We start from the raw sequence: 18,234 nt of genomic DNA, 5'->3' as shown, positions 1-18,234 counted from the left end.
ACCATGTTGGCCAGACTGTTCTTGAACTCCTGACCTCAGGTGATTCGCCTGCCTTGGCCTCCCAAAGTGCTGGGATTCCAGGCGTGAGCCACCGCACCCTGCCTTTTCCTTTAACTATTGCCCTCATATCAGATAATTAAAATTTTAGAGCTGGATGGAACCTCAGAGATAAGAGATCATCTGGGGCAAACCTCTCATTTTAAGAGGGACAACAGTATGTCCAGAGCATTGAAGGGATTTGGACAAGGCTCAAACTTGCTGATAAGAGTGCAAGGCAAAGATTTTGCTGACTATGGTCCTGTCATTCCCTTGGTTTTCTCCATTTGGTTAAATACCATCAACAATTTAAAACCACTGTTTATTGTGGAAAAAGTTAAACATCTACAAAAGTATAATGAACCTCTGCATCTTGCCTCCCAGGCTTCAGCAACCATTTGGCCAATCCTGCTTCATCTATCTTCCCACCCACTCCCTACTGCCCCTCACCCCTGCTCCACCGGAAAATTTTGAAGTGACTCTCAGGCATCATAGGATTTCATCATAAGTACTGAATATATCATTAAACTATAAAGATTCTATTTTTAATGTTAGTACAATGCTATTATCACACCTTAAAAATTATCTTGCTTAAAATCATCAAATATCCTGTCAGTGTTCAAATTATCCCATTTGCCACACATATTTATTTTTATAGTTGGTCTGCAGGAGGCAAGTTTTGAGCTTTTATTCAGTATAAGACACTGTAGAGGACACAGAGATGGCTAAAAAAAATCCCTTTGGTTCTAAACAGTAAAGTGTGAAGTTGAAAACCTACTATTAAAATGGAACAATAGTGCACTATAGTCCCGTGGTGCAGAGGGAGGCAGCAGTGTGGAGGTTTGCCTGGGTTCTTTTTATTCTATTCTATTCTATTCTATTCTATTCTTCTTTTTTTTTCTGGGACGAAGTCTCGCTTTGTTGCCCAGGCTGGAGTGCAGTGGTGTGATCTCTGCTCACTGCAACCTCCATCTCCCGGGTTCAAACAATTCTCCTGCCTCAGCCTCCCGAGTAGCTGGGATTACAGGCGCCTACCACAATACCCAGATAATTTTTGTATTTTTAGTAGAGATGGAGTTTCACCATGTTGGCTAGGCTGGTCTCGAACTCCTGACCTCAAGTGATCTGCTGGCCTCGGCCTCCCAAAGTACTGGGATTACAGGTGTGAGCTACCACGTCCGGCCTATTTTATTTTATTTTATTTTATTTTATTTTTGAGATAGAATCTTGCTATGTTGTCCAGGCTGATCTAGAACTCCTGGGCTCAAGTGATTCTCCTGCCTCAGCCTTCTGAGTAGCTGAGACTACAAGCATGGGCCCAGCTGGCTACCTGGGTTCCAAGCCTACCTCCACCACTTCCTAACCAGGTGACCTCAAGTAAGTCACTTGATCTTTCAGTGCCTTCCTTTCCTTATCTGTAAAATGGTGCTAATGATAGACCTACCTCAAAGGGTTGTTTGAAGGAGAAATGCGATAATACAAGCAAACACTTCCATCAGCACATGAACCATCAGGATTAATTAATAAACATTAGCTAGTATTATATCTTGATATGGTTATGGCCCATAAATAAGTCTTAAAGTCGCTTGTGTAGTAAAAAGATGGGTATTCTGATCATTATGCCATGAATATACAATTATGTATTATTATAATGATAATGAGAATGATGATGATTTTGGCCAGAAATTTTTTTTTTAATATGCAAGTCAATACTATTGGTGTTTTTCTTTCTTTCCTTTCTCTCTCTCTCTCTCTTTCTGGAGAGAATCTTGCTCTGTCGCCCAGGCTGGAGTGCAGTGGCGTGATCTCGGCTCACCGCAACCTCCACCTCCCAGGTTCAAGCGATGCTCCTGCTTCAGCCTCCCAAGTAGCTGAGACTACAGGCACATGCCACCACACCTGGCTAATTTTTGTATTTGTAGTAGAAACGGGGTTTCACCATATTGGCCAGGCTGGTCTCGAACTCCTGACCTCATGATCCACCTGCCTCTGCCTCCCAAAGTGCTGGGATTACAGGCGTGAGCCACTGTGCCCGGCCCCCTATTGGTGTTTTTCAACTGGCTTAAGCTCTCTCTCTCTCCCTGACACCCCACAATCTTCACACCTTCCTCCAAAGCTGAGGTCAAAAGCATTCAGTACTTGCAGCCACATTTCCAGGGCATTTCTGTCCTAAAGGGCCTTAGGGATAGAAGAGACCTGATTCCTAACTGAAAAGGGTGGCAGCAGAGAAGTTTCCACAACCCCCTGTCCTCAGGATAACCATTTATCCTGGAGTGCCTAGTTTATGCCTTTTGTTCTTTTTCACTACTAGAAGTGTCCTAGTATGGATGATAAATTATATGATCACCCTACTTATATGCAACTCAAAATATCAGGTGTGTTTTAAAAAACACACCTTGTAGAGTCAACCTTTCCTCATTTATCTCCTTCCTCTTGCCTCGGGGCCCTGCCAAGTAAATATCCCCATCTCCAGAGTCACTTTAACCACTGGAGGCCTGTGGTCTGGTGATGATCAGAGGCTCCTGTCGCTGGGAATGGTTTATGCTACAGCACCTGTATAATAAAGGCCATGTTCATGTTGCTATTTTTCCATTGTGTTAGTTGTTTCTGTCAATCAACAATGAGGGATAGGTGGCTCATGCCTGTAATCCCAGCACTTTGGGAGGTTGAGGCAGGCGGATCATGAGGTCAGGAGTTTGAGACTAGCCTGTCCAACATGGTGAAACTCCATCTCTACTAAAAATACAGAAATTAGCTGGGTATTGTGGTGGGCGCCTGTAGTCCCAGCTACTCAGGAGGCTGAGGCAGGAGAATTGCTTGAACCCGGGAGGTGTTCAGTGCAGTGAGCTGAGATCATACCACTGCACTGTAGCCTGGGTGATGGAGCAAGACTCCATCTCAAAAAAAAAAAAAAAAAAAAAAAAAAAAAAGAATGAGGGGCAGTCCCTAATCTGAGATCATTTAGTTACAAATGTTAAGAATTGCATACAGATTATAAACTGTTCTGTCTCCCCAGTCCCCCACCAATCAGGAAACTTGATTTATCTTTACTCTTTCTTGTGTTAAACACATATTTACTCCTTGTATTTACTCAACCATTTAAGACTTTTATTCTTAAGAATAAAAAGAAGGGCCGGGCGAGGTGCTCACGTCTGTAATCCCAGCACTTTGGGAGGCTGAGTCGGGCAGATCACGTGAGGTTGGGAGTTCGAGACCAGCCTGACGGACATGCAGAAACCCTGTCTCTACTAAAAATACAAAAAATTAGCCGGGTGTGGTGGCGCATGCCTGTAATCCCAGCTACTTGAGAGGCTGGAGACTGAGGCAGGAGAATCGCTTGAACCTGGGAGGTGGAGGTTGCAGCGAGCCAAGATTATGCCATTGCACTCCAGCCTGGGCAACAAGAGCCAAACTCCATCTCAAAATAAAATAAAATAAAATAAAATAAAATAAAATAAAAATAAAAAGAAGAAGAAAACCAGGTTTTTCTCCTGCAGCAATGTAATGTAACTTCTTTATCAGATCAGAAGGAAAATAATAAAAGTAAAAAGAGTCATGGTGTTCACTATGAGATTAACATAGATTTGGATTATACAAATTTATGACAATAATAATAATATATTGGATTTCCTGGGGCCAATACAAATCCTGATGAAGTAAAAAACATAGGGAAAAGCCTCCAGATGCATAATTTGTCAGCAATTATGGTTTTGTAAACACAGTGCCTATTGGGTGCCTGGCTGCCTGGCTTTGTTTTGGGCAAGCCCTTTGTTTGAGACTCACAGTTGACTTATAGTACAATTTCCTCAAATAATTTATTATTTAGTAAAGAGGCTGTGACAAGGTTACAAATAATTGTTATATAAGCCAGAAAAAGATGTATGACTTAAAAGATGCCTGAACCATATGCTAAGGAGATTTACGGAACTCTAAAGTTTAGAAATACTCCTAAATCTGGGAAGCAACACAGATTTAGATAAGATGCCCTATTACTTTATGTATGTATGTATGCATGTATTTCTGTGCAGTGCCTTTGTTGTAGGAAGTTCTCAGGAATGATTGTTGATAATTATGAAAAAGTTACCTATTAGTATCATATTTTAAATACTCATATATACAATGGGACTCTAGGGTTTTTAAATTCACCCTACACACTTCCATTTCTCACTGGACTTGTTCCTTCTGGTTTCTAATGTTCATTCTTCCATCTTGGCTTTAGATTGTGTTTCCACTTCCCTTTTCAAATCACCCTCCCCCCTCACCTGGATCTTCCATATCTGTTTTTTTTCTTTTTCTTTTTTTTCTTTTTTGAGACAGGGTGTCACTCTGTTGCCCCAGGCTCAAGCGATTCTCCCACCTCAGCCTCCTGAGTAGCTGAGAATATCAGCACACGCCACCAAACTCAGCCAATTTTTGTATTTTTTGTAGAGACGGGATTTCGCCATGTTACCTAAGCTGGTCTCAACTTCCAGGCTCAAACCATCCTCCCACCTCAGCCTCTCAAAGTGCTGGGGTTATAGGAAAGAGCCACTGTGCCAGCCCAAGATCTCTTTTCTCTGGTGCTTTCAGCGGAGCCTACAAACACACAGGGCTCCCCAATCTTCCCTTAATCTCTTGCCTCTTCCCCTCTTTCCTCATACCACCAAACCTGAACACTTTCCAAGGAATAAATCCCTGGGCCTACCTCTTCACTTCTAACGTATTGCTTAACGCACTACATTCTGAATTCTGGCCCCACACACTGTGTATGTGTGCAGTGGGTGTGTAGGTGTGACAATATGTTTAAAGTTACCAAAGACTTGTAGGTTTAGGGACGTGAGATATTACAGTAATTAAGCACAGGGACTATGTCAAGGGTTCCAATCCTGGCATAGGACTCAAATTTTGTGCCTTCCTTGTGCCTCAGTTTCCTCATTTGCAAAATGGGCAGAACAAGAGTATCCTGGCAGAGTTCTTGGGAACGTTAAATGAGTTAGTGTACATAAAGAATTCAGAACTTTGGTAGATGTTGTCAGTTCTTATTATGATTACAAACTCCCGCTGATGCTTTTCTGCCCTTATCTTATTTGACCTCCCTAAGAGATATGATACAGTTGAACACTCCAGCTTTCCTGAAAATCTCCTTTTGCCACAGCCCTTTTTTGCCTTTCTGACCTCTGCTTATTGGGATCCTTTAAGGGGTATTTTTTTTTTTTTTTTTTTTTGAGACAAAGTATTGCTTTGTCACCCACGCTGGAGTGCAGTGGCACGATCTTGGTTCACTGCAACCTCCGCCTCCCAGACTCCAGTGATTCTCCTGCCTCAGCCTCCCGAGTAGCTGGGACTACAGAGGCCTGCCACCACACCCAGCTAATTTTTGTATTTTTAGTAGAGACAGGTTTCTGCCATGTTGGCCAGGCTGGTCTCAAAGTCCTGATCTCAAATGATCTGCCACCTTGGCCTCCCAAAATGCTGGGATTACAGGTGTGAGGCACCATGCCCAGTCCCTTTATGGGGTACTCTCTGCCTGTCCCTTACGGGTATTCCCCAAGGAGAGGACGTCTTTCCTCTGTTTTCTTTGTAATGTACATTTTATCTGGAGTGACCTCATGTAAATCTGAGGCTGCAGTCCCATCTCTGCAGCCTGGTCCTGTGCTGAGCCCCAGGCTTCCATATCTAGTGTTAAGAAGTCTGGCCTGGTGCAGTGGCTCATGTCTGTAATCTCAGCACTTTGGGAGGCTGAGGTGGGAGGATCACTTTAGCTCAGGAGTTTGAGATCAGCCTGGGCAACACAGTGAGACCTCATCTCTTTAAAAAAATTAGCCGAGTGTGATGGCATGTTTCTGTACTCCCAGCTACTCAGGAGGCTGAGGCAGGAGGATGGCTTGATCCCAGGAGTTTGAGGCTGCAGGGAGCTATGAGGGCACCACTGCACTCCAGCCTGGACAACAGAAGGAGACCTTGTCTCCGAAAAAAATAGTTAAAAAAAAAAAAGTCAGCCAGGCACAGTGGCTCATGCCTGTAATCCCAGCACTTTGGGAAGCCAAAGTCAGGAGACTGAGACCATCCTGGCTAACATGGTGAAACCCCATCTCTACTAAAAATACAAAAACAAAATTAGCCAGGCATGGTGGCGGGCGCCTGTAGTCCCAGCTACTCGGGAGGCTGAGGCAGGGGAATGGCGTGAACCCGGGAGGCGGAGCTTGCAGTGAGCTGAGATTGCCCACTGCACTCCAGCCTTGGCGATAGAGCGAGACTCCGTCTCAAAAAAAAAAAAAAAAAAAAAAAAAAAAAAAAAATGCCACGAGCATCTCAAAACAAATAGGCTCAACTCCAAATCCTTCATTGTCCACTAACAAGTACCTCCATGTCTTGCTGGATGGGAGCACAGGTAGCTCCGCAATACTTTTGGTCACACAGGCCTATTGAGTCTTAACTTCCTTATTCATCCCCTCTCACTATTCTCACCTCTGTGGACTTAATTCAGTTCCCTGTTTCTCCTGTGGATCACCGCATTAGGCTCCTTAACATTTTCTTCCTGCCTTAACTTTTGCCCCCTTTCAAGTCACCCTTCACTGAGTTTCTTCACTGTCTTTCCAAAAATGTAAATCTTACCACAACAGGCCGCAGCTTAAAGTCCTTTAGTGACTCCCCGTAGCTCAGAGGATGAGGTTCTCATTTCCGAGTATTTACAGTTCTTGTCTATCTCTGTGGCCTCGACTCCCCCCACTCCCCTCCGAGCCCCATTTCCTTGACTGGGCAGCACTCCTTGTTCTTCCTATTCCTTACGCTGTTTCTTGCCTCTAGCCCTGTGTGTTTGTACTTCCCACTGCTGGAACATTCCTCTCTCCTTTCCCTTTCCCCCCTCCTGATCCTTCAGAGTCTAATACCCACCTTTCTGGAGGCCACATGAGCTCACCGGACAGGTGCTCCTGTGTGTGCAAACATTACTGTGCACGGCTCTGTTAGAGTACTTCATGCCATGTAATTTTTGCCCCTTTATTCGTCTCTCCCCTCATTCGCTGGAAATCCTGTGAGGGCAGCATCTGTGTCTTGTCTAACTTGGTATCCCTGGCACCTAATATACTACATCTGACACAGAGATGTTCAATTAATACTGAATGAAAGCTGGAACGAAGACCATACATTATCTCCTTTCAGACTCACGAACTGTGAAGTGGTTATTGTTAGTATAGAATCTAACCAGGGGATTGCATTAATCTATTCATTTCTTCAACTTCATGGACAAAAGACTTTCAGATGATTGCTGAAAACCAAGAAAAGCTATTAAAAAGCAAACTTGAAAAGGACTTGAAATTACTACTCCTGTTGTAGTAATTCCACCCCTGGGTAGGAATGCATACTTAATAACTAATCAGAAGCAGGCAAGTTTTATTCACCAAGACATTAATCATCAAGTAATTTATGATAGTAAAAAAATTGGAAAAAAAAGAGAGAGAAATGATTAAACACCCAGAATTATGGTACATCCATAAAATTGAACATTATACTGCCATTAAACAGTATGTTTCTAAAGGATTTTTAATGATCTGTAATAATGCTCATGTTATTTGTGAAAAAGCGGGATAGAAAACTGAAAATATACTAAGATCTTAAATTATGTAAAGGGAAAAAACCTCACACATAAATAGAGAAAAAAGAAAGGAACATATTAAAACAAACTCTTCAGTGATTGTATCTTGAGTGCCTTTTTTGTTTTTTATAATTTTTGGTATTTTCCAAATTTTCTACAATAAGCATCTTTACTTTTACAGTCAGAAATATAATAAAATATTTTCAAGTTCGAGATTTTAGCTGTGTTAGTTGTATTTTTGTGGCATTATTACTCTTTCTTCTGTTGATGGTGCATCAATTTTTCTTTGGGGATGCACCCTTCCCCATCTCAGGCCACTGGTGTGAAGTGGATCCCTGACCCCGGCTTCAGGGGTGGGCACATGACTCAGACATGGCCAATCAGCATACTCCATCCCTCTGGCTCCTTCCCAATGGGCACATGACTTAAGCCAGGTCAGTGAGACTCAGTTTCTCCCATAAACTTTTATAGGAGAAGTTTATGGGGGCAGGAAAACTCTACTTCCGTTGGTACTAGTGAGCTGTAAGCCTAGAGTTGCCCTGAGTGTATACAAGGATGGCAAAACAACACAGGAAAGTATTGTTGAGGATAAAGGTGGAGGAAAGTGTACGTGCACTTGTGCACACATGCATCCACACACACTCGCCCTTCAAGTCCTGATAACTTTGAGTCCTTGGATCTAGGAAAGTCTGAAACACTATCATCCCTGGACTTTCTGGTTATAAGAGCCAATACATTTAGGCTTCTTTGTTTGCTTGCTTAATTTAAGCTGCTTCTATAAGTTGCAATCGAGAGTCCTTGCTAAAAGAATTATGAAAACAATGAAATACATAAAGCACAATCCCTGAACATGCCCAGGACTATCACAAAATACAGTATAGAATTAATCCATACATCCTACCTGAGATATAAAACATTTCCATCATTGCCAATGTTCCATTGGACACTGCTGATCTATAATATAGTTCCTTATATATTACAGCACATATGTCCACTCATAGTGCCTTATATATATGCTTCCTTTCTTTATGTAACAGGCAGTGGGTATTATTAAAAACAGCTAACAACTCTAAAGGTACAAGTACTGGAGGCTCTCTGTTGTGGCCAGCATTAAAATTTTAATTCCTGGATCTAAGGAGATTTAGCGTGTCTCAAGGTTGGGCTGGGAGATATTTTAGGGTACGGTTTTTTTTGTAATCAGTACAGAAGGATTTCAATATTGTGTCAACCAATAAGGCCAAATTGGTGTGTACTGGCTGAACATAAGCTCTGTTAGCAGATATTATAGTTTCTTATTTGAGTACCTATTTTCCCTGCTGGACTGTGAATTCCCCTAGACAGAGACTTTGTCTTACTCATTTATGTAGGTCTTATGCCTACCTAGGTGCTCAAAAGATATTTGCTGAATGAAAAACAGGAATGACAGTCCAACATGGTATAACTCCTTATTCAGTTTTTTTTTCCTGATAGAAGTTCCTCGCCTAGAATTAAATTGCAATATGGTCTCTTTTCACCCACTCTTTTGAAGATGTTATCCTCTCCAATATCAGCTGATTGAAGAAGAAAATTGTAAATTTTCTCTCTCAGGCATAATGTTGATATTTTAACTCATAGTGATTTTTTCTCAATACAAAATGAATTTTAGAAATAAATCAAGATCCCAGAAACTTATGATTGCTTTGAGTGGTATCTTTTATCTGTCATCCTAAGAAAAACATGAGATCTGATGGCCCAGAGCACAGAGACCTTCTGTATTTCAGTTCTCCTACAGCCCCATGACTCGAACCTTTTGCTGGGAGATTGGGATGTAGGTCCCCATACTTGATTATAAGGACTGTGAGGGCAGGGGCCACATCTGCATATCTGTCTATTAATAATAGTACTCCTGGTACCTAGCTCCTCCTTGCTTCACAGCAGACACTAAATAAATGCTTGCTGAGTGAATAAATACTTACATTTAAAGAGAAGCAATTATACACATTGATCATTTGATCACCCTCTAGTACTGATAATTTTTAAGTGATTAGCTTTAAAAATCATTTTTCTTACATCAACCTGGGTCCTCACACTATTAAACAACAGGAGAGCTTTCAATATTAAATGAAGTGGGGCAGCTGGGCAACTATAAATTTTGGATGATACTTCAGAGAAGAGTCTAGGTGTATCTGTTCTATCCCTTTTTCTGATGGGCATCTGCCATTTATTTTTCCATTCTTAAGCTGTCAGGAGGGATGTCTTATTAATTTATCAGAATGCATAGGGAAAGCTCATCTTTCTTGGAGTCGCTCTTCCAATAAGGGTTCAAGCCCTGGGTCTTCCCTCACTACAATAATAAACATACCTGCTCTACCCTCCTCACAAAGCTGTTATCGTGAGCATGAAAAGAAGAGTCGCTGTGGGGAAGAACTATTAACCCCTATACAGATACTGTTGTTGCTTTCCGTTCAAGGATCCACCATGAGACTGTGGGTAAAGCAGTTTCTGGGCAGTGAAATCGGGCTTAAGAGAATCATTGTACTTTTATTTTGCTCCTGGGACCGGCAAGGGCAGCTAAGAGCAACACAGGGATCCCTAGCCCTAAAACTGTCGTCTGATACAGAGGCAGAGAAATCATTACTGGGGTTGGCAGCGTTGGGGGGAGGGGGGAAAATGTGTATGAAAACCTGGGCTCCCAGAGCAAACTTCGCAACGCGCCCTTCTCCACTCCATCGCCCCAGTCTCCACACAAGTCCCGGCAGCGGCTTCTTGGGCGGAGGCCACGCCGACCAATAGGAACCCACTGTGTTCGTACAGGTTACGAAGCAGGTGGAGAAATTGAGCAGAAACAATTAGCTAAACCGGGCTCAGCCTTTACCGCGGTGCCAGGAGCCCCTAACAGGCCTGGAGGGGAATGTCGAGGCTCAATTTCCTAACACTCCCCTCCCCGTCCCCGTGCCACCTCCACCAGCAGCGGCGTCCAGCCTCCTCCAGCCCGAACGTGCTCGAGGGGCGGGCAGCCGACCTTTATTGTCTGGGGAGCACCTGGCAGGTGGCGGGCCCGTGCCCTAACGTGCGCGTGGTGCCCAGCTTCACAAAGCGAGCGGGCAGCACCTCCTTGGTCCGGGAACGGCCTCGGCCGGGCCGTCCACATCCCAGGCGTGGACAGGTGGAGAGAGAAAGGGGCTCCGGAGTCAAGAGCGGGGAGCGAGGGCGCGCGCGCCCTCCTCCTCCCGGCGGGCACAGCCCCCCGGCATTAACACGTCGAAAGAGCAGGGGCCAGACGCCGCCGGGAAGAAGCGAGACCCGGGCGGGCGCGAGGGAGGGGAGGCGAGGAGGGGCGTGGCCGGCGCGCAGAGGGAGGGCGCTGGGAGGAGGGGCTGCTGCTCGGCGCTCGCGGCTCTGGGGGCTCGGCTTTGCCGCGCTCGCTGCACTTGGGCGAGAGCTGGAACGTGGACCAGAGCTCGGATCCCAGCGCAGCCACCGCGATGAGAGGCGCTCGCGGCGCCTGGGATTTTCTCTGCGTTCTGCTCCTACTGCTTCGCGTCCAGACAGGTGGGACACCGCGGCTGGCACCCAGACCGTGCGACTACTCGGCGAAGCCTGTGCCCGGGAGGGTGGTACACGCCAGGGTGCATCCGGAGAGGGGACTGCGGGCCCTCAGTGCCCGTGCGTTCCAGCCTCCAAGGAGACTCCAGGTGGCCCTCAGACTCTCCGGCACCCTGCCTCGCTCACCTGCGCGAGGAGACCCCATCTGCTGGTGGTGGGGGACGCGAATCCGGGGTTCTTCGGGAATGGGGACAGCAAGAGGGGGTTAGGCGTGAGCGAGGCTGCAGGCTGCATGCGAGTTTGGGGTGGCTTTTGTGCCGACGTTGCGCGGGGGCGGAGGCTGGGGGCTCAGGGGTTTGCACCGAGCGCCTTCTCTCCCCGTGCGAGGCGCGGCCGCAGCTTCCTTTTGTTAAAAGTTGCGTGTGTGTGACCGGCGCCCAGGAGGACCTGCCTGCAGGTTCTCCGCCGCGCGAAGGGCAAAGTTAGAGAGCCCTTTCTCTCCTCTGCGGCTGCTGCCTTCCAACCGCAGGCGCTCTTTGTGCCCAGAGCTGGGGACCGACCTGCTGCCGCCTCTGCTCGCGGCGCCACCCGTGGAGACGAATCGAAGGCTGCGGCGTTTCCCCGCCTCCGTGTTAGGCTTTTGCGCTGGGAGTGCGCGGCGTGGGGCTGTTGTGGGGCCGGACTCCCGCGAGCCTGGAGGTGGTGGCGACAGGGACAACTTGGGCAGGGCGTGTGGAAAGCAGCCGCTAGGTTGCAGACTTTTTGCTTTCGTACATCCCGTGCTCGCCCCTTTCTGCCGCGGCGCCGTTTCATTCCTGCCACGCTCCCCGGGGCGGCTGGAGGCTGCGTTTGCCGCCTACTCTGAGAACGCAAGGGACAGCGTGCTGGGACTCTGCGTTCCCTGACTCCGACCGCCTAGCACGCCGGCCAGAGTGCCCGGCCTGCCTGGCGGGTTCTGGAAGCCCCTAGTTCCCGGTGTCTGCGACCTGTATTCGCAGGTCCTGTTTTCTTCGGAAATTTTTGAGATTCGAGACCGCCCGCCTCCCCGCCCCCGGGACATCTATACTTCAGGGCTGCCTGGGGGTGGGGTGGGAGATGGAGTGGAACTTTCTGCAAATCCTAGTCAGTTCTTAAAGCTATAACAGAAATCCAGGTATATCCGCGCGGGAACTGGGTCTTAAGTGAAGGATTTGCAGGCTGCTGGAGCCCCTTGGTCAGATTCCTGCCTCCCGTTCCCTTTTTTCCAGGTGTCGCTGGTGCGCGCGAGTGCAGGTCGCCCAGCTCACCCCTGAAGCCCTGCTCTCTCCCAGGTCATTTTTTAAAACAAACCTTTAAGGTTACCCTGATGATGTAAGGACAGAAAGTGAGTCTTAGCTGAAATCAAGCGCTTGAAAGGAAGCGGCGCAATGAACGGTTGTGAGACTGTCGACTACCGGTCAGTTTCTCTATAAAGTCTCCAGGCGCAGTCTGCCGCGTCCTGGACTTGTAACTATTGTGAGGGCTTTCCTGTGGGGGGCAGAGAGGCCTTGCATCTGGACCCCTGTACAGCAGGAGGGGTCAGCAGCGGTCACAAGGGAGTGTTCGAATTCCCTGGAGGATTTGATCACCTAGCTTAAAACAACACATCTGGTCTTTATGTTTTTGTGCCTTGACCTTTTTAATATCAGTTAAGGTATGTGAACTAGACCCTAGTAGGAGACTAGAAAGACCACATCGAATTTCTCCCTTTTAAAAAATTAAAAGAATCAATGGTTTTCTTCTCCCCAATAGATTTTTGGCAAAGGGAATTTTAAGGTCTGTCTCCTGGAGGGGCAGTGTGGTGTAACGACAAAGTCTTGCTCTGTCCCCTGGGTTCTCCTTTTCTCTGCCATTTCTTGGCTGCGTGCCCTTGGCCAGGTTGCTTAGGGCAGGTTGCTTAAATTCTGGGAAACCCAGTGTCCTCCAGAGTACAAGGAGGCATCTGCATCATGAAGGATCCTTTGGGTCCAGAATTCTCCTCCAATGTTCTGAGTGTAGACTCAGCACTCTTTTTAACTATTCCCCTGGCCCCTGTCTGCCTCTTTGAAATTCCTCTGCCTCTCCTGCTCACAGGGAACTCATAGAGTATGGGTGCATCTGACCGGTCTGCCCCTGGCTGAAGCAAGGAGCTGTGGCTTATGCTTTCTGCCCTTCAATTCCCATATATTCCTCTGCATTGCCCTTTGAGGGCCACCCGCCCCCCCCCAGTATTACAGCTCCTGTGCCTAACAGGATGAACCTGCAAGGAATAGTGAATCATACCTTCCCCGCTTCGTTCCTGCAGGTGTGAGGCTAGAGTCATTCTCAGCAGCTGGACACAAGGCACTCTAAATTATTATCCTGCTGGAAATAAGAGATCCCAGATAATTCATTTATCCCTATTCTGTTTTTTCCCCCACTCATCCCCATTTTTTTTCTCATGACTCTGTAAATCATGTAATGCTGTGCATTTATAGCATGCTTTCTAATGGGCCTTAAATTTCATATGACGTGTGGTGTACATAGTTGTTGCTCTTCAGTTGGAAACTGTGTGCCAGGCCTGTTGCTTGGGGCTTTACCTGCTATTTCTAGTAGTCTCAATGAGCCTAGGAAGTAGTACTATTATTACCCCTAACATTTTACAGCTGGAGAAACTGGCTAAGGATAAGCCCTAAATCATCAGTGGTGAAGCCTGATGAGATTGGCTGCATGTGCCCAGGTCTATATCCATTCACATGATTCACCAGAATCTGTTGTAAGACTCATTCAAAAATATTTAATGAGTTTTTACTATGTGCGAGGGATTGTTGGAAGTTCTGGGAATGCAGGATGGCCAATGTCACTACCTTCCCAATTTTGGTGAAAAATATTTAGAATTGCGTGTCTTATGAAAGCGGAGTATTTGTGGAGGGAGGATTAATTAAATTTTAGCTTGGAGGAAGGGCTGTAGGCATTTGACCCTGTGGTATGCTGGCTTAGTTGTTAGCTGTCTCATTCCAGTTAGTGCCCCTCAGAAATGAAGGTAAGCTGTTTCTAAAATGATGATGCAAGCCAGTTAAAAATCCATCTCCCACTCCAAAACATAAAAGTGGTCTTGTGCATAGGTGTGAAAGAGAACACCCCCAATAATGTCTGATGCCATTGGCTATTTACCCTGGATAGCAGGGTGAGAAATAACGACAATCTACCATCCAAAGCCATTTTTTCTCCCAAAAGAAATTCTCATCAGAAATGTGCCAAGTATTCTGCGGGCTTCCCTTGGAGCACATTTATGTACAGATGTTGTTGTGGTGATGAATTTTGCTGCTGTTGTTGACAGCCCTTCGAAGTTACCCTTAGGGTTTTGACTCATTTCCTCAAGTCTCTTCCAGCTGATTAAAGAAGGACACGAGGAAATGAACCTCGGTGTCTCTAGCGGAATTCTCAGAGCTGGCCTGCAGTGTGGGGACCCCTTCAAGGTAGTGGTCAAGGCTGTGGCAGCTTTTTCTTCAGAATGAATTTAGTTTAAGAGTTGGCAGGCTAGGATGTGGGAAGTGCTTTCTTTTGCTGCATTAATGTGCGGTAACTTTTAAAAGTTGAGATTAAATGACATTTGCAGGAATCCAAATATGTGAATTTCATGTGCAGTTTTGGTAACTTGAATAGATATTGCCACAGCTATAAGTCCGGAATGAGGAAGGCCTGGGGAGGAGTTAGAGGAGGTAAAAGTTTGACTGGAGGGCGAATGCAGTGTCAATCTTTGTTGTACATAGACAGGAATTGAGTTGAGTCTTAGAGAGGAATTGAGTTGAGTCGGCTTGGCCCAGCAGCTCTGGTTTCTGACATTTTTTGGACATGATCATACAGCTCATCTTTTAACCTAAGACTCTTAATCAGTAAAGAGCAGTTATAATCTGATAGCCTGTGGAGACATGTTTTCTTTGGCCTACATGATGCTTTTTAGAAAACATTGAGGTGATATTAAACAATCTAGAGATTTTTTTAAATGAAGATCTCTATTTCTGTCTCCTCTTTAAGAATTGAAGTTCATGGCCCCTGTAGGTGAGGCCTGTGCTCTTCAGGTTGCATTAGGCTCTAGGGCTTTATCCTGCCATCCCTTAGGCATTTCCCACTGGGCCCTGGAGAGTGCAGGAATCCAAATATGCCCCTGGGACCAGGCAGATGACAAGTGGGAGGAGCACAGTCTGGCCTACCTTGTGTTGGTCTGATGGCTTCATGACTGACAGCTCGGTGGCCTTAGAGCAAATTGTTTAACCTTTTTTGAGCTTTCATTGTCCGTCCTAGTTTTGCCACTTATTAGCTCTGTGACTTTGGGCAGATTACTTAACCTCTCTGTGCCAGTAAATGTGTTGTTACATGTAAAACTTTTAGAATGGTGCCTCATAGTACAGGCTCAATACGTGTTAGCCATAATTATCATCTGTAAAACAGGAACTATTATTGTCCCTAAAATGGGAATAATGCCTACTCTTTTAAGATGATTGCCCTAAAGATTAGAAAGGGATTTTTTTTGTTTGTTTTAAAGACAGTGTCTTGCCCTGTTGCCCAGGCTGGAGTGCAATGGCGCAATCTCGGCTCACTGCAACCTCCACCTCCTGGGTTCAAGTGATTCTCCTGCCTCAGCCTCCTGAGTAGCTGGGATTACAGGCACCCGCCACCATGCTCAGCTAATTTTTGTACTTTTAGTAGAGATGGGGTTTCACCATGTTGGCCAGGCTGGTCTCGAACCTCTGACCTCAGGTGATCCACCTGCCTCAGCCTCCCAAAGTGCGAGGATTACAGGCATGAGCCACCATGCCTGGCGGACAGTTTTTAAAATAAACTTTAATTTTTTTGGTCTTGTTTTATTTAGCTTTTGATAAGAGTTAGGAAATCACTAGTCCTAGAGATTGAATAGATCTTGAACTTCTTTTTTCTCCAGGGGGAAAAAAAAAAACCATATCTTGTAAGATTCTCCAACAGAAACATTTGTGTCTGGTACTTTTCCCATTCATCTTATGTTTTAGCTTTCATGCTTACATTTTGGTTATGACACACTTTTGTTAGACATCTTCCCATGCATACCTTTCTGACAGGTTTTCAACATTTTTGCAAAATTTAAGGTTTAAGCCAAATTATTATTCAGGACATGTGGCATCAGTTAATTACGAGCTTGGGCTCTGAAATTGACACCCTGGATTTTTATTCCAGTTCTGCCTCTTCCCTGCTGTGTGCTCTGGGACAACAAGACACTTAACCTCTCCTTAAGCTTCATTTCCTCATCTGTAAAATGGAGATGATGACATAGGGCCCCTGCGAGGATTAAATGAGATTCTGCATGTAATATGTTTAGCATAGTGCCCCGCATAGAGGAAGTGTGTGGACTCCACCATCAGGCTGATTTTCTTTTGTTCCCCTTTCAGCTTTGCCTCTTAGAAAAAAATTGAAAATGTGTAAAAAGAATATGTAGAGTGGTTTTTTTTAACGTATTAAGATGAAGTTGTTACATTTAATTAATATACCACAATTAGTGGTAATGCATGTTTATCTGCTTGGCTCTTTGTTTAGCTGTATTCTTGGGTTACTTTGCACCAAAAGAGACACAAATCTCTTGATAAAAGTTTAGGTTGGGGGAATGTCTGCAAATGGCCATTTTCTCTAGGTGAGTAAGTACATGTAGTTCACCTAGGGTCCGTGAAAGCAGTCAAGGAGCTTTTCCATGACTGCTTTCCCTAGGAGTTCAAGGACCAAGCTGAACTTGTCCATTTCCCCAGGCTAGAGACAGTGGTTAGTTTTCAGTAAATATTAGTTTAACATCTTTTCTATTCTCCAGCACTTACACTAAGCTTTGAACATAATAAATGGTCAGTAAACATTTTGGATTCAGTTTAACAAAGGCTTATCAATCCCCATGGCTTGGTCCTCCATTACAGGCTGGGGGTGGAGGAGGGCCAGGGCAAGAGCACAGCCCCTGATTTGAAGTAGAATTTGATTGTCTTAAGTGCAAAGTGCTCTGGGCAGGATTTTCAAGGAGGTGAGCTTAAATCTTGATGGGCAGGTAATGGAGATCAGGAATCAGTAAAAGCATCCACATAGGAGATAATATTTGAGATTAATTTCTGAACCTTAAAGGAAGAGGGCAGTGTAGTTGTGGCTTCAGCTGGAAAAAACTATAGTACATGGAACAAGGCATTAGGATCTTACTTCAGGATTATCAAACCTTTCTATTGGTATGATGGCTGGGGGTAGGGAATTGGCTGGGAAGGTAAGACTCCTCTTACTAGCCTCAAGGAGCATGGAGGGAATGTGTATTTAGTGCTGAGTTTGGTCTAGGTTATGAAGAATGCTTTGAAGTCAAGGCTAAGGTGGACTTGACCCAGGAGTGGCCCCCCAGGCTTTGCTTACTAGTCCAGGGCTGCCTGTTCCACCATTCTGTCCAATTAGACATACTCCCCAACCTGTTCCAATAGTCTGACGAAGCGAGAGGACAAGCCCTGCCTTAAAACTTGGACACTCCCTTGCTGTAGGCAACCAAGACTAAGGGAGAGTGTGTTTTTATTATTTATTTATTTATTTATTTATTTATGAGACAGGGTCTTGCTCTGTTGCCAGGCTGGAGTGCAGTAGCATGATCATAGTTCACCGCAGCCTCCACCTCCTGAACTCAAGTGATCCTCTCATCTCAGCCTCCTGAGTAGCTGGGCCCCCAGGCATGTGCCACCACACCGGCTAATTTTTTTATTTTTATTTTTTGTAGAGAATAGTCTTGAACTTATGAGCTCAAGCGATCCCCCAGCCTCAGCCTCCCAAAATGCTGGGGTTACAGGTGTAAGCCACCACACCTGGCCTGTTTTTTTTTTAATAGTAAAACATACATAAAATGAAATTTACTACCTTAATCGTCTTTAAATGTATATTTCAATAGTGTTAAGTACATTCACACTGTTGAACACTTTCATCTTGCAAAACTGAAATTCTATACCCATTGAAGAGCAGCTCCCCTCTCCTTCCCCCAGCTTCTGGCAACCACCATTCTACTTTGTCTCTGAATTTGACTATTCCAGGTACCTCGCAAATGCAGAACCATACTGAATTTGTCTGTTTTTTGACTGGTTTATTTCACA

General features: G+C 45.3%; 1 protein-coding gene across 8 annotated transcripts in view; it reads left to right on the top strand.

Annotated features, from left to right (window-relative positions):
- Nucleotides 1–10,962: 10,962 nt before the first annotated feature.
- The window catches only part of KIT (KIT proto-oncogene, receptor tyrosine kinase), an 82,478-nt gene continuing 75,206 nt past the window's right edge, over nucleotides 10,963–18,234 (top strand). For 4 of the 8 annotated variants that reach the window (XM_054485797.2, XM_054485800.2, XM_054485798.2 and 1 more), the window contains exon 1: nucleotides 10,984–11,140. In XM_054485797.2, the coding sequence (XP_054341772.2) occupies nucleotides 11,074–11,140 (67 nt within the window). In that variant the 5' untranslated portion in view covers nucleotides 10,984–11,073. Of the gene's footprint in view, nucleotides 11,141–18,234 lie in introns of all 8 variants that reach the window. The other 4 variants (XM_054485802.2, XM_054485799.2, XM_054485795.2 and 1 more) reach the window with 2 other exon arrangements.

Source organism: Pongo pygmaeus, chromosome 3 (genome assembly GCF_028885625.2).
Source record: "Pongo pygmaeus isolate AG05252 chromosome 3, NHGRI_mPonPyg2-v2.0_pri, whole genome shotgun sequence".
In the NCBI taxonomy this organism is placed as follows: domain Eukaryota; kingdom Metazoa; phylum Chordata; class Mammalia; order Primates; family Hominidae; genus Pongo; species Pongo pygmaeus.
The sequence above is the reverse complement of the archived record's forward strand: the minus strand, read 5'-3'. Positions and strand labels throughout refer to the sequence as shown.